This window comes from Salvelinus namaycush, chromosome 4 (genome assembly GCF_016432855.1).
Source record: "Salvelinus namaycush isolate Seneca chromosome 4, SaNama_1.0, whole genome shotgun sequence".
Classification (NCBI taxonomy): Eukaryota; Metazoa; Chordata; class Actinopteri; order Salmoniformes; family Salmonidae; genus Salvelinus; species Salvelinus namaycush.
Window position 1 is genome coordinate 42,703,508 of NC_052310.1, and position 15,303 is coordinate 42,718,810.

The 15,303-nt window shown below is 45.3% G+C and overlaps 1 protein-coding gene across 2 annotated transcripts in view; it reads left to right on the forward strand.

Moving 5' to 3' along the window:
* The window catches only part of ltbp1 (latent transforming growth factor beta binding protein 1), a 133,089-nt gene extending 118,489 nt beyond the window's left edge, over nt 1-14,600 (forward strand). For both annotated transcript variants that reach the window (XM_038991875.1, XM_038991876.1), the window contains 9 exons: nt 6,766-6,906; nt 7,858-8,019; nt 8,117-8,206; nt 9,186-9,314; nt 9,622-9,762; nt 9,945-10,118; nt 11,947-12,111; nt 12,530-12,679; nt 13,409-14,600. In XM_038991875.1, the coding sequence (XP_038847803.1) occupies nt 6,766-6,906; nt 7,858-8,019; nt 8,117-8,206; nt 9,186-9,314; nt 9,622-9,762; nt 9,945-10,118; nt 11,947-12,111; nt 12,530-12,679; nt 13,409-13,590 (1,334 nt within the window). In that variant the 3' untranslated portion in view covers nt 13,591-14,600. The remainder of the gene's footprint in view (nt 1-6,765; nt 6,907-7,857; nt 8,020-8,116; nt 8,207-9,185; nt 9,315-9,621; nt 9,763-9,944; nt 10,119-11,946; nt 12,112-12,529; nt 12,680-13,408) is intronic.
* Nucleotides 14,601-15,303: the final 703 nt, after the last annotated feature.

Sequence of the window (15,303 nt, forward strand, 5' to 3'; positions counted from 1 at the left end):
AGTACCAAAAGCCCTCACAAGAATAGTAATTAAACAAAAATTCAAAGAAGTGAGGACATTTGGCAGGTCCTCACTTGTAAAAAGGCTATTTTAGGCTTAGGGGTTAGGGTTAGAATTATGGTTAGGAGTTAGGGTTAGGGTTAGGAGTTAGGGAAAATAGGTTTTTGAATAGGAATCAATTGTTGGTCCCCAAAAAGTCCTCACAAGAATAGTAAGAATTAGATGGGTGTGGGTGTGCGTGGGTGGTGTGTGGGTGTGCGTGGGTGGTGGTGTGGGTGTGCGTGGGTGGTGGTGTGGGTGTTGGGGGGTGGTTGGGTGTCTGGGGAGGGGGAGGGGGAGGGGGAGGGGTTACAAAAAAGTACCAGGAGGGCCAGAGAAGGAATGAAGACAGTAGTGTATGACATGGGCAAGGATAGGTCTGCTTCTTCATAGAGACCATATGGTATAGTCTTTAGTACATCGACAGTATGTGCTAGAATATACTGGCTTTCCGTGTTAGGGTCCTGCTGAAAGCACTGGAAAACTCTCAAAACCAAACGGCGAGCCTTTGACGGCTAAAACTTCTGCTCCCGTCTTGAGAACTTCAGCGGGGTTGTCATGGCGACAGAATGACAGCTCACCCCTATTATGGAGACGCTGGGTAGTCTGCCATGGCTGAATCTGCCGACCTAGAATACCGACAGTAACCTTTTAATCTTAAAATGAGATTTATTTTCTGATTCAGTGACAACTGCTGTAGCCGTTTTGCCAATTATAGACAGGAAGTGGTCCATGCAAAGCAATAGGAAGTATGATTGAGTGTATTTTCCTGACAGCTATTTGTTGGTGGTGGCAGTGCTAGACACGTATGCGTCATGCTTCACGGTTCTCTTAAAGATAGTATAAGCATTGTAGACATTAAATCATATGTCATGAAAGACTTGAATGTAATGATGTGGTGTGGGCCATATTGAGGCAGATTGATGGGACTTTAAATACCCCTGTCCTCTCAAATGTGGACAGTAGTTTCCCTCTCTGCAGGAGAAAAAGATGGCAGACGCTTGATTAATGTGACCATTTATTTTCATTCAATTTGAAGGTGTAGCGCACGTTCTCTGTGATGTTTTAGACATATCCCCACCGTGTCTGCAGTGCTCCTCAGACCCTGGGATTGGAAAGGCACCGGAGCTTAGACTCTTAGCCAAGCTGTCTCCCACACACTGGCGCACACATGGGCACACACACAGTGGCACACACACTCCGCTGCAGTGAAAGTAATGGAGCCGGAGCCATGAAGCTGTATGGCAGCTGTCTGTCTTCCTGTCGGAGTCCGGGCCTCTGGTTCCTGTCTACTTATCCCCACTGAAGAGAAAGATTGACTATTAGACAGAGATTTGTATTTACATTTTCGCCTTTTGATTTGATTTGTTTCAAGACTGGAGCTGTCTGAATACGATCTATTCACTGGATGGACAAAACATTAAGAACACCTCCCTAATATTGAGTTGCACCCCCTCCTTTTGCCCTCAGAATAGCCTAAATTTGTTGGGGCATGGACTCTAGAAGGTGTTGAAAGCGTTCCACAGGGATGCTGCCCCATGTTGACTCCAATGCTTCCCACACTTCTGCCAAGTTGGCTGGATGTCCTTTGGGTGGTGGACCATTCTTGATACACACAGGAAACTGTTGAGCGTGAAAAACCCAGCAGGGGTACAGTTTTTAGCCTGGCACCTACTACCATACCTCGTTCAAAGGCACTTCAATCTTTTGCCTTGCCCATGCACCCTCTGAATGGCACACATACACAATCCATGTCTCAGTTATCTCAAGGCTTAAAAATCCTTCTTTAACCCGTCTCCTCCCCTTCATCTACACTGATTGAAGTGGCTTTAACAAGTGACATCAATAAGGGATCACAGCTTTCACCTGGTCAGTCTATGTCATGGAAAGAGCAAGTGTTCATAATGTTTTGTACACTCAGTGTAGGTTACACTCAATTTTCTTTCCTGGTGTAATATACTGCATGTGTGGTCGACCAAGTTATTTCTCAGTCAATAGCTTTTTCCGGTCAGGGCTGGGCTGTGGTGGCACCGCTAACTGTCAATGATGCGTGGCTTTCATTTCAGCCTCGGGGTGCAATGAGAAAAGGTGAGAGTGTTCTGTCAGAAAGTCCATCCCTGCCACCAAATCAAACCAGCGTCCTGGATTAATGTCTTCCTCAGCCAAGCCAGTGGGCATTGAGGGCGTTCTTACGCAGACCCAAAGAAAGCCAGTTCTCACTCAATCAGAAGAATGCCATTTTGTTTGCAGCTTTCAATTTCATTCTCATAGTTTGAGGGGGTTTGGGTGAGTGGGGGGATCGCAATCAGATAGAGAGTCAGTGAGTTCATGTTTTGGGACAAGGTGAAGAATTGGAGCTTGTTTTTTCTTGGTGGTTTTCTTAACGGGGCCCATGCAGTTTCCATCTTTTACATTTTCCTCCTACATGAAGGCCTGTCAGAGCCCTGAAAGTGGGTCGCAGGCACTCCCCTATTGAAGCTGATAGAACACTTCCTCCAGCCAGATCTCTCCTCTGACCTGTGCGCACATACATACACACACACACACACACACACACACACACACACACACACACACACACACACACACACACACACACACACACACACACACACACACACACACACACACACACACACACACACACACACACACACATACATGCACTCCACGCAACAAACACACACACACACACAGTCATGCAAACTTACACGTATGGTCTCTCTTGCTTTCTCTCTCACACACACACACTCTCCATCTGTACCTTGGCAAGTGTTGGTTGGTCCCACCCCAGCCCTGTACAGCCAGCTGCCTCCATTCTCCTGCCAGCCCATCATTCTGCTGTGTCTTGCACAGATGGGCTCACTCCCCCCCCCCCCCCCCCCCCCCCCAAAACTATTGGAAGTAGTCCACAACCAACCCCTCCTCTCCCGCCGCTCCTCTCCCTGTCTCTGGTTACCCCTAGACAGATGAACCTCTGAGCCTCTGGGATTGTTTGCTGCTTCCCAGATGAAGAGGCTGTTTTGGAGTTGAATGACTTTGTGTTGTGATTCAGTGCTGTTTGGTACATATTCTTCAGACTGGGAATCAGACAACGTAGCTTATCTGTCTGTGTCCTTTCCTTTCACAGTTCAGGTCATTGAACGGAACTCTCTCTCACTGTCAAGTGATTTAAGTGACACGTTTCATGGACAGTACTCCCTCTCTCTCCCTCTAGTCCAGCTGCAACGTTGATCAAGATCAAGATTCAACCAGCTTTTTCTCATTCTGCTGGGTTGGGGTTGGGGTAGGGGTAGGGGTTGGGGTAGGGGTTGGGGTAGGGGTTGGGGCTGAACCCAGATGGTGACTGTGCAAGGCGAACAAGGTGCTTCAGGGTCACGCCAGACAGACTGGCTTTTAATGAGGGCACTGCGGTGCGGGCTACAACCAGAAAAGCAGCAGCAGGTTTTAATGTCAGCTAATGAATTATAGATTCTCCTCAGTAGCGGTGCGCTTTGAGCTGAGCGTTGAGGAAGGGTTATAACTAGAGGAGGAGGGACTTTTTATTTTTTATTTTTGTCTGCTTCCTGCATTGTGTACCTGGCCGTTAATGAGCTTTCCAATCCGTGGCAGCAGATATATGCGGTGGCGGTCATTGTGGAAGGGTATGCCAAGCCATCTGTGCTCTGAATCAAACTATGATACAGTCTCTATGGCTCTTGCGACTGGCTATTTCTGCCCAGTCACATACTGAATTAACAACAATAAAGTTAACTACGCAGGAAAGCATGTTTGCCTCTGCGTGCATAAAAATAAGTTGTATATAGCCATGGAAATAGAGCCAAGGTTAAATCCTTCTCCTAACTAACCTATCTGTACTATACTGTAACTCAGCATTTCTCTACGTTTACACATGAAAACATCATTTCCATTGGCTGGGCAGTAGAGATGTACTATATAGCCAACTTGTGGTATGTAAACCTAAATGTGATCGACCGGCTCGATTCGGTCTTATATAGCAACATTTTAAATGTAGTTTTTTTTACATTGGATAAAATTGACTTGGAGCTAGAAAATGGTAAATCATACACTGCAGTTGAGGAACAATGGGAAAGTAATTCTGCTTTGAAAGTTGATAAACTTGAAACCCCACTTTTGAGAAAATGGCCCTTGAATGTTTAGGTACACCTACTGGTGAGCTCTTCTTTGTCTACACCCATTCAGCATTGTTCACACCCTCTTAAGCCTTAGCCCCACCCATCTCTTTAAGGATTCACATGCGGGGCTAACCAGAGTGAGTATGGTAGTGTACTAAACAACCAAAGATTTCAAGTCTAAAGGCTGGTTTATACTACGTCTATCGACATGTCTGTAGACAGTTGCCGCAGTGACATCATGAACATTCTATTGTTGTCCGACATAAAACTTGTCGTTAGGAAAAAGTACAAACACAAAAACGACAGGCTGCATGACATCAGTAGCCTGGTGGTTCAAAATAGCATGACTGGCGTATTTTAACACCAATAAACCCACCTGTTTAAAAATGAATTTTGTGTGTGTCAATCTAGCAAACCAGGTAACTTAAAGCAACTTTCTACACAATATTTTGGTTAGTATCTAGCTTGTTATGTTAGCTTGCTAGCCAGTTCAAATAATGGCCCTATCATATTGCTGACAATGCCTTAACTTTAGCTAATTTGTATTCATTATTACAGGAAAATATACTCACAACAAGATCATTATTTACAAGTTAATGGTGAGCTAATTACAGAAAATAGCTTACGGTTGTGAGTGTAATGAAATAAAAGTAGGGCATTCTACTGGAGAATTTTAGAACTTGGACTCTGTCTTGTTGGCCTAACATTATATCCTAATTTGACTTTGGTGCAGGTCATGTTGTTCTTCATATTACTGTCTCTGGTAAACGCACACTATATAAAATAAAATCAATGTTTATTTGTCACATGCACAGGATACAGTAGTTGTAAACGGTACAGTGAAATGGTTACTTGCATAGTGGAGTTTTTTGTTTAAACATGTAGCTAGCTAGCTAGCTACCTAAACAATGAACCATAATCCAAACTCATAACATTACTACCCTGCATGAATTTACAGGTAGTTAAAGCTAACCAACTAGGTTCAATGTTAGCTAGCTAGCTAACGTTAGGCTATAACTAGCAATGCAAATGGTTCTGAGATACGAATAATATTACTAAACAGATCATACATGTAACGTTAGCTAGCGAGCCAGCCAGCCAGCTAACGTTAGCTAGCTAGCTAACAGTACGCTTTAACTTGCAATGAAAACGACTTTCTGACAATATTTGAAACTTATAATATCTGAAAATGTAGCTAGCTAGACTCTCTTACCCATATACATGGAGGGACGCTTCTCCCTCTCTGTCACGGATGCCATGGTTGCCCTCAGTTTGAAAATGTAATCCGGAGACAGGTGTTTTATACAACAGCCTTTGTGTGTTCTCTTTAAGACTCCCTCCGCAAAATCAAACGCCTGAATTTTCTACGTCTCCTTAGCTTCCACTGAGCATCCCACAGATTTCAAAACTCGGTCCTCCAGAAAGTGGAGAGCATTAGCAACATTATCACAGTTCTTCGTGATATCTTTCAAAAAAGCTGCGTTAGAAAGGATTACCTACACATACTGAGCAGATCATGTGAAAGACAGAAGCACGCTACATGGAATCGGAACTCTTCTCTCGGTATGTCCAGCCCATCCATTATCTTAGCCAATCATGTCTAGGTTCCTGTCTTTTTTTGTGGCTAAACCAACTAGGCTCATAATTTAACAATGTTATTCATATTTACAGATGGCATACACGTTTGTTATTAAGGCACATGAAAGTTCACAAGTTCCAGAAGGAATTTCTGGCATAGAATGCATTTAGATTTTTTTTTTTTTAAATGTTACGCTCAAATGCCTCCTGTGAAGTAGTGACCCGCGACATACACCTAGTTTCCTGAAAGGAGTCACAGATGCATGAGGACAGAATCCACTGAAATGGAAAACAAATTTTCCTCCAAATGGTAGTCCCATTCTGCTGAGCAGGAAAGGCCGTGAAATATATTGAAATATATTATCCTATGAAGAAAAATCTGCCTTTTCCATTGTCATTCTGGACCTCTCCCCTTTTTAGTGCTCCCCTATTGCGACGCACCCACTCTCTTCCTCCCCGCCCTCTCCTTAACACTTTCTAGCTCATTGACAAACTGGCCCACACCCCAGTGTGAAGTATTGGACAGCGTGTTGGGAATGCAGAGCAGTTCAGAGCACGTCGGAACCACGAGACTTTGTTGTCTTTTTACATTAAGCTCCACGTCAGGGTTGATGTATGTGTTTTCTCTGCACGTCCGTTCATACCTGGAGAGACATACATGGATGGATGCACAGCTATAACCACAGCCAGGTCAAAGGAAAACAGACATTTTATTGGAGTGTGAAATAGATATTTGAGTGTTTTTCTTCCTCAATGTATAGGCCTATTCATTGATTTTGAAAACATTGGAGTGTTTTGTTTCAGAAAAATCTATTTCCAAGAGTATATCACCAGCTCCCCATACAGTACACCACTTAGTATCTTAATGTATCTTTATTAGCTACTTGTCTTGTGAATGAAACCACACATGCCACATATGTGAGACATTATATAAACAAGATGCATCCTGCGAGGTTGCTAACCATGCTCATTAGTGCTAACCGCTAACCAAGGTGTTGTGTTCTCCCTGCAGATGTGAATGAGTGTGATTTGCTGAGCGGTGTGTGTGGCGAGGCCCTGTGTGAGAACGTGGAGGGCTCGTTCCTGTGTATGTGCCCCGACGAGGACCAGGAGTACAACCAGATGACCGCCAAGTGCAGTCCCGCTCCCACAGGTGACCCACACATTGCCTGAAGACAAATGAAGACCCCTAGTTTATATAAAGCACAGTTTAAATGTTTCATTTTAAATAGCCTTTAATAGCTTGGAGTTTCATTTGAGTGGAGTGGTGCTCTGATGAATGAGGGGGCCTGGCTCTGTTTAACAACACAGCCGCGGGTTAGGGGCCTCCTTTGTCTTTGCCTGAGTGTAAAACCCTAATGAGAAGCAGAGCCAACTGTGTGTCTTGTCTGTCTGGTGGATATACTGTATAATACAGGGCTTTAGGTCCCAAAGCTCAACATTAACCTAGGCTCCTTGTCAGACTTAACCCGATGACCTCAAGTATGTTCTCTCACCTCTGAGAACACTCCCAAATATTTAAGGAGGATAGTTTCTCATTATATAATGTTAGGAATTAGAGCATGCTCTGTGCTCACAACCACAGACGTTACATAATAGTAGGATTGCGTTAGAAGAATGTAAAAAAGCCATTTCCATGTTGTAGCAATGAAAGCTGTGTTTTTCTGAGAATGGGCAATTGGATACGAATCTCTAATTATCGGAGGCATTCACAGATCACAAAACTGTGATAAAGACACCGCTGTGTGTGTGTGTGTGTGTGTGTGTGTGTGTGTGTTCGTACGTGCATGTGGAGGGTTTAGGGGAAACCAAGGAGAGGAGGTGGAGATAGGAGGGGAAGGGAAGGGGGGGGGGGTGTTCTCTTCTCTCCAGGTATATCATTAAAGCAGTGTGAAGACCCAGATCACAGTCATCATGTGGCCCATCTCTCCAACAGGCTGTAATTGTCTCAGTTTACGAGAGAGACTCATTCCTCCTGGGTTAACCCATTTTAAGCACTCAAAAAAAAACGTTACTCCTTCACGCCCTCAACTGAAAATATTACCGAACACTATTGTCGATCTATTCATGTGTCCGTGTATTTCTTCTCCCCTGTTTTCCCCAGCCTCGTCAGTAGAGAGGAAGGAGTGTTACTACAACCTCAACGATGAGAACCTGTGTGAGAACGTGCTGACCAGCAGTGTCACCATGGAGGAGTGCTGCTGTACACTGGGAGCAGGCTGGGGGGACAACTGTGAGGTGCACCCCTGCCCCGTCCATGGCACTGGTGAGGAAGCACACACATGAACACACAGACACACGTATTATATCCACACACACACGCACTACTTATTACACATTTTCTTGTCTATCTCTTTCGACAGATCAGTTTTCCCAGATGTGTCCAGCTGGGAGAGGCAGTGTCCCCACTGGTGACGCTGTGTTTGGAGTGACCGCAGCCGAGAGCTATAAAGGTATGTGAACTCAAAGACCCAGCGTAGGCTGAACGGAGCCTTGGCTCACAACAGTAGTGTTCAGAGAATGCTGTGAGAACCTCATGAATCAGATAATGAGGTCGCAACAAACCCACGATTTTGAATGGCCTTACTGAACTCTTGAGATGCTGCTATTAGTCTCGTCACCGCTGCCTCTCTCTCAGGCCTGTGTCTGTGCTCTTATCGTGTAAGTGTTTGTTTATGTGTGTGTGTCTCTGTCTGTGGTTTCTGTCTCTCAGCCTTGGAGTCACAGAGCAGAAATACCAGCCTTAGATGTCTGGAGACATGTGACCTCCACATGTTCTCCTCCTAGCATATCTTCCCCTCTCCCCTCTCTCCTGTTTTTCTCTTTCTCTCCCTCTGTCCTCTTCTCTCCCTCTCCTCTCCCAGCCCCTTCAAGCCTCGATTGTTCACCTGGCGCGAAAGCTAATTCATCGAACCAACAGCCTTAATTCAATCATGTCATTTATTACAGCAAGGGGATTCTGGTCGAGAGGGGCTGGCAGCAAGTGAATGTGGTGTATTCCGAGAGAGAGACAGACAGAGACGGGCTGGGAAGGCGTGTTGCCAGACACATTTCCTGAGCATCAGTCTGGATATGTCTTCGATTAGTCAACCTGTTTGCACGGCCGATTATTGGTCTCGGTTGCAAACACCAACGCTCAACCGAAGGAAGAGTAGAGTACTGTAGAGTACGCACCTGTTTGTTGATGGAGGTTTTCTCTACGCCTCTCCGGATTTCATCTCGTTAAAGCGTTGAGTTGGTCTCCCCTTCCTGTAAACATAAAGAGTAGAGACTGTTTGACAACTGGACATGTATGTTCCCGTTGAGGGGTATTGGCGTTCCCTCAGATTCGGCGGGGAAGTAACTGCATGATTACTGTTGTTGTTGTCTAAACAGTAAGAGATGCATTGAAAATGTGTGTGTAAGAAACCCGGCTTGTCCTCTCCCTCCCAGATGCAGATGAATGTGCGTTGTTTGGCCAGGAGATCTGTAAGGATGGCTTCTGCCTCAACAGCGCAGGAAGCTACGAGTGTTACTGTAAGACCGGCCTGTACTACGACGAGGTCAAGCTGCAGTGCAGAGGTCAGTGGGCAGGTCACTCACATTAGTTAGTGTTAATTCAGCACCAAACATACATGATTTACTCACAACATGCTGCTTTCTTGCGACAATTAAAATATTGGAATCAATAGCCCTCAGTCTACTAATATACCATTTCCACAGCCCTGTGTCATTAAACTGTCCACGCACATGAAAAGCAGTTAGTGCTACTGTACCACAGCCTGTGTGTGAGAATCCTTGAGAATCGGGCTGTGAGACAACAGAACACCCAACAGGACCTCTTGAGATCTTGGTCTTCATCTCTCTCCATTCCTCTCCTCCCCTGCAGACATTGATGAGTGCCATGATGAGTCTAGCTGTGTGGGGGGAGAGTGTTTGAACACACAGGGCTCCTACATGTGTTTCTGTACACGCCCCATGGTGTTGGACTCTGACAACAAGCGCTGCGTGATCGCCCCTGAAGTGGCTGGTAAGAACCCTCATTGAGCCCGGATGCAAAAATATAAGCATCCTCTCATACTGTCTCTGTTTTTGGAAACATGTTGTTTTTTTGTATGTCTTTCTCATGGCGATTGTGTGCCTTGTAATGTCATGGTGTGCCTCCGATAGTGAGATAATGATTGTGACTGAGATGTAACGTGTCTGTTGCAGAGCAACACTCCGTGCAGACTGACTACCAGGGTATTTGCTGGCAGACGGTAACGGGCGCCCGGAGGACTTGCACCAAGCCCCTAGCCAACAGAAAGACCACCTTCACAGAGTGCTGCTGTCTGTTTGGAGAGGCCTGGGGCATGGACTGTGCCCTTTGCCCCCTGAAGAACACAGGTTCAAAAATACAGCCCTTCTACACCAGCACTCATGTCCATCTATCAACTCTACTGTTATAATGACTTTATCCTTTACCTATTATGATCCATTATCTTTGGAGTGAATACACTATGTTTACACTGTCCTGCTATGAAAACTTAACATTCAGAGATCTAAGAGTCATTTCTTCATATATGTAGAGTCATTCATTTGAGGTAGATGCTTCTTCATCTAGTCTCGTGTGAGATATAATATAGATCCCCACACAGTATATTTCAGCTGGTCTCAGAGTGATGATGTTGGTCAGTGCTTAAACCAGACGGGCCAGGGCCTCCCAGACATCAGACCCAGGACTAGTGACACCTCATTAGGCTTGGGGTCTGCCAGCTGCCTGCTAATGCTCCTGTCTCCTGGAGCCTCTGAGATCTAGCCTGCCTGTGGCCGATCTTCTATCCTTTACCCCCCCCCCCCCCCCCCCCCCCCCCCCCCTTTCCTGTTTCCCCACCTCCCTTATCCAATACCTGGAGTGTGTCTAAGCAGGGAGGTCTGGTCGCTGATGCATGTCCTCATCATGCTGCCAGGGCAGATGGCTGCAGTGTGCATTATGGGGACCTGTGGACTGGAACATGTGGGGACAATCCTCAGGGCTCTGAACTGGATCATTTCCCTCCCTCCGATAAAATAAGACTGTTATTCCAACCCACTGGAAGATGGAACTGGTAGAGTTGAGGTTTTTTAAATGTTGAGTGATTTCCCAGCAGTTTGACTAGGAATTCGTAGCTTCATGTGAGAATGATGTTGAACCGACAGCCTAGTGAGCGCAGTTAAGTCACGAGAGCTCTCCAGGAACGTTGCAGCTGTGCAACATAGGCCTACAGCTATGACAGTTGCACACTCTCTTTATAAAATCAGTTTTTGTTAAGTCATTGAGAAACATTGAGAGGAATCCAAGTTAGCCATTTCAAAGTTGAATGTCCGGGTCACTTTTAAACAGAGAACACCTCGTCAGGTTTTCAACGATTCGTGGAACACCCTTTGGTGTTCCACTTAAGACTTCTTGTCCAACATCGGCCAACATGGTCCCCACTAGGATCCTTAATCCTTACTGAGAATCTGAGATGCAGGTGTGTGAGCTCACCGCTGCTCTCCGCAGAGAGAACAGAACACACAGTCGTTTGTTCTCATCAGGCCCATCCAGATCGCTCTGCGGTCCCTCTCTGATGCGTTTCCTGTGTAGACGTTCTTGTGGGAGCGAACAGAGGCAAGCAGGTGCGTGGGATTAGCAGGGGACTGTAGGGGATGGCTGGCCATGGCGTGCAGATGAAAGACTCTGGTTTAGGTTCCCACAGTACAGTAACCAATGAGGAGGGAACTCAGAGCAGGTGCCGTGCTGTGGTGTGTGTTGAACGCCACGTTCAGGAGGGAAGTGGGTCGCTAGTCACAACCTGAGTATTCAGTTCAGTCAAATATCCCCTGACTACTAAGCCAAGTGATGATGGCAATGTAATTACTTCGAAAAACCTTGTGTTGACATTTGAATACGCTTCAGTTCTTATAAATCACAGAAACGTGTTGTGTTGATCAAACGTAGTAGGTTTTTGTCATGTTCTCTGTCTTTATGAGTACATTGTAAATAGCTCCCAGCATCACGTGCATTCTCTAGCTCCTGATCTCAGCTGTGGTCACAGGGCTACATCTCCGTCTCTGTTTCAGAGAGCTGTGTCTCAGTCTCCTCTCTCCCTCTGTCACTCTCTCTCAGAAGACTATCTCTCTCTCTCTCTCTCTCTCTCTCTCTCTCTCTCTCTCTCTGAGGGCCATGACTCAGTCTCTCTCCCTTCTCTCACAGAGGACTATGCCTCCATGTGTAACGTGCCAATGAGTGAAGGACAGGGGCGTCCGTATGGTCGCGACGCCCTTGTGGCTGAGCCCATCCAGGAGTATGAGGTCAGCCTGGACTATGAACCTAGCCCCGACCAGCCTGGTGCCCTGCCCCTGTACGAGGACGAGGAGAGTGAGTGAACCAGTACCCACCACACTGTACAACACACTGATGAAGCTCAAACATGCAGAGAGGGGATATAGCATGGGGAGGTTGGGACAAGCTGCCTATTCTCTCAGTGATAGCTCTTTTCTGCCATCTTGTGTCCACATGAATTACTACATGCCATGACCACAAATTGTTTTCAGTAGGTAGGCACAGATGGTAGGCATGTTACAGTTTCTGTATTTTCAGTGTAACCAAGGTCCTCCAAGAACATAAAATAGATGATTAATTATTCATTAGTTTATCTAGTCAAGCTAGTTAAATATAGAGGATTTTCAAATCATCATTTCACCGCATTCACACATGAAATAAGTCATTATCATGAATTATATCTTCATCTGACTTGGATTAATGAAACACCTCATTCCCTGCCCTCGTCCTGCAGACCCGTACGGTGCGTTTGAGGGCCTGAGAGCGGAAGAGTGTGGCATTCTGAACGGCTGTGAGAACGGGCGCTGCGTGCGGGTACAGGAGGGCTACACCTGCGACTGCTTCGACGGATACACCCTGGATATGTCCCGCATGGCGTGTGTGGGTAAGACATGGGTGGAGGACACACACACACACACACACACACACACTGAATAGACTAGAAGGAAAATAGTAAATCTCTCCTCAACCCTCAACCAGGAAAGGCTATCACGCATGTTGTTGATGTTAGGTCCGTGCGTGCAGTGAAGTGCAGGGCGTGCTGCTCTGTTTTAAGCCAGTTGCAGCTATGCTAGGTCTTTCTTTGATGCTCCTGGCCATGTTAATGGGACAGGATCAGAGCCTGAACAACAAGTACAGTCGAGCGGTGTAAAAAATGCAGATGATCTTTTTATAACAGACATACAGTACATACCTCTCCCCATCTTCACAGCAACTTGAGCTCCTAAGAGTTCAGCTTCCTCAAGGGTCACGCCCTTTATGTTCAACTCCAGTTGAGCGTTAGGTCTTAGAGAATGTGTGTAGGGTTTACCGAGAATGGGGGCGACAAACAAAAAACATCCAGTCAGAGGCAGTCCAGGAGAATGGCAAGAATCGTGCATGATAACAGGCGGGTCACAAACAGGGCAAATAACGGCGCAGTACAACAGTGGTGTGCAGAACGGCACGTTAGGTCCCTTGATACCAATTGAGCAATGTTTCCATTCCCCAAATAATTCGGGCTGTTCTGGAGGCAAAAGGGGGTCCGACCCGGTACTAGATGGGTGTGCCTAATATACTGTCCACTGAGTGTATGTAGACTGTGCTAACATAATACCCCTCTTCTCTCTCACAGATGTGAATGAATGTTCCGAGCTCAACAACCGGATGTCCCTCTGCAAGAACGGCAAATGTATCAACACGGAAGGATCCTACAAGTGTGTGTGCCTGCCGGGATACACCCCCTCTGAGCAGCCTAACTACTGCGTGGCCAGGGAACAAGGGGCAGCAGCAGCAGCGCACACAGAGAGGGAATGAGCCCCCATGGCCAGTAGAGGGACACCCAACACACTAAAAACACACTTATTTAATCCAAGCCCATATACTCTGCACTGTATAAAAACACACTAAACAAAACAACAAAATCATTTACTTGAGATGAAGATCCAATTTAACCAACTATGTGGTGCCTTGTGACGGAGAAACACAACATTGTATAAAATGTATGTTTGTTTTTTGTAAGTTTAACTTTTTATATTAGAAGGAGTTTATGCGCACTAGAGGAGCTTTCGCTCTCCTAACGCAACGACAAGCCCTATGAACTCTTACTGGGGGACAACGTTTTATTTTCTACCCAGTCCAAAACGCCTTGTGTGTGGATATTTAATTCAGTGAAGAGGCCAGCCGTCCCTTTGCTCTCCCCGTTCTCCCTCTTCCTCACAGTCCTCCTCCCCGTACGGTGGCTGTGGAGGACTGCCTGCCTGGTCATGAATGGACAGCCATAAGATCTTTGCTCCGTGGCTTCACACAAACATACAGTATGCACACTACTGTAATATAATTTTCTTCATGTAAATTCTTTGGAATAAGCTTTTTTTCTAGGCATTTTTTTTGTATTAATGATAAGTGCAAACACAAAACTACTTCTCTGTGTCTTGGACATTGGACAATAGCAGGTTTTTATTTCTTATTTTATTTTGTTTCTTGCCTGCCCTGTGGAGCAGTCATATTCCCTACCATTTAGTTTTTTTTCTTGAGATATTGTTTTATTTCTTTGAACAAAAATTCTATGACATTTTGCTTGGATTTTTTTCATACTTTAATGAAACCTTTTTATGCATTTTACTGCAATGTCTAAAAGTCTTGCCAGGTTGCAAAGCTGCTATGGGACAGCCGTGGGAGAAATTTTGTACATTTAAACAGAAGAGTTGAGAAACCAGTTTATGTATTTGTAATTTGTACATGAAAAATAGCTCTTGTATGAATATTCATATTATGATGTATATTAAACCCCTGGTAATAAATCACAAATGGTGATATTTATACTCCCTGGTATGTGATGGAACTTATTATTAGAAGCAACAAAGACCTATTCACATTGTGCTCAATAGCTGCACCTAGAACCATAGTCATGTGACCCTAGTCATGTGACCCATGTCCGATAACACAAGCTAGACCACAATGGACACAAAATAAATGGGTCATCTTTACACCTTTGCACCTGTTACTATCAATACATTTTCTATCACACCTTTCCAACCCTCTGTTTCCATATGGTTAATTCGTATCATATTCATATTGTTCATATTGTTCATATTGTTAATATTGTTCATCGTTTTGGTCACTCCATATAACCCTCAAACCAGTGCTATTATTAGCCTGTGTAGTCTCAGGGTTAGGGTGAACCCACTTCACTTAACATGAACTGGTTGATCAGCAGAGAAATACCTCGGTCGGAGATGATGTTTTCTGCATTATAGGAATATGAATTGGCACCAGAGTGTCAAGACCCTCCTCTGATCAGAGGAAAAGAGACCGAGTCGCTTCAACTACCAATGACCTTGCTGCTGTTGTTGCTGCATTCTTGTTGCTCGCAGATCTTGAGGATTTCAGCACATGCTTGTCACTCCCCACCCTCCCTATTGCCCCATGTTCCAGTGTCCCCTCTGTCATGTTTTCCATTGACACAGACAGCGCAACCACAGCTCTGATGTTAACACATCGTAGAAAACCTGAGCAATCATTTTGTTT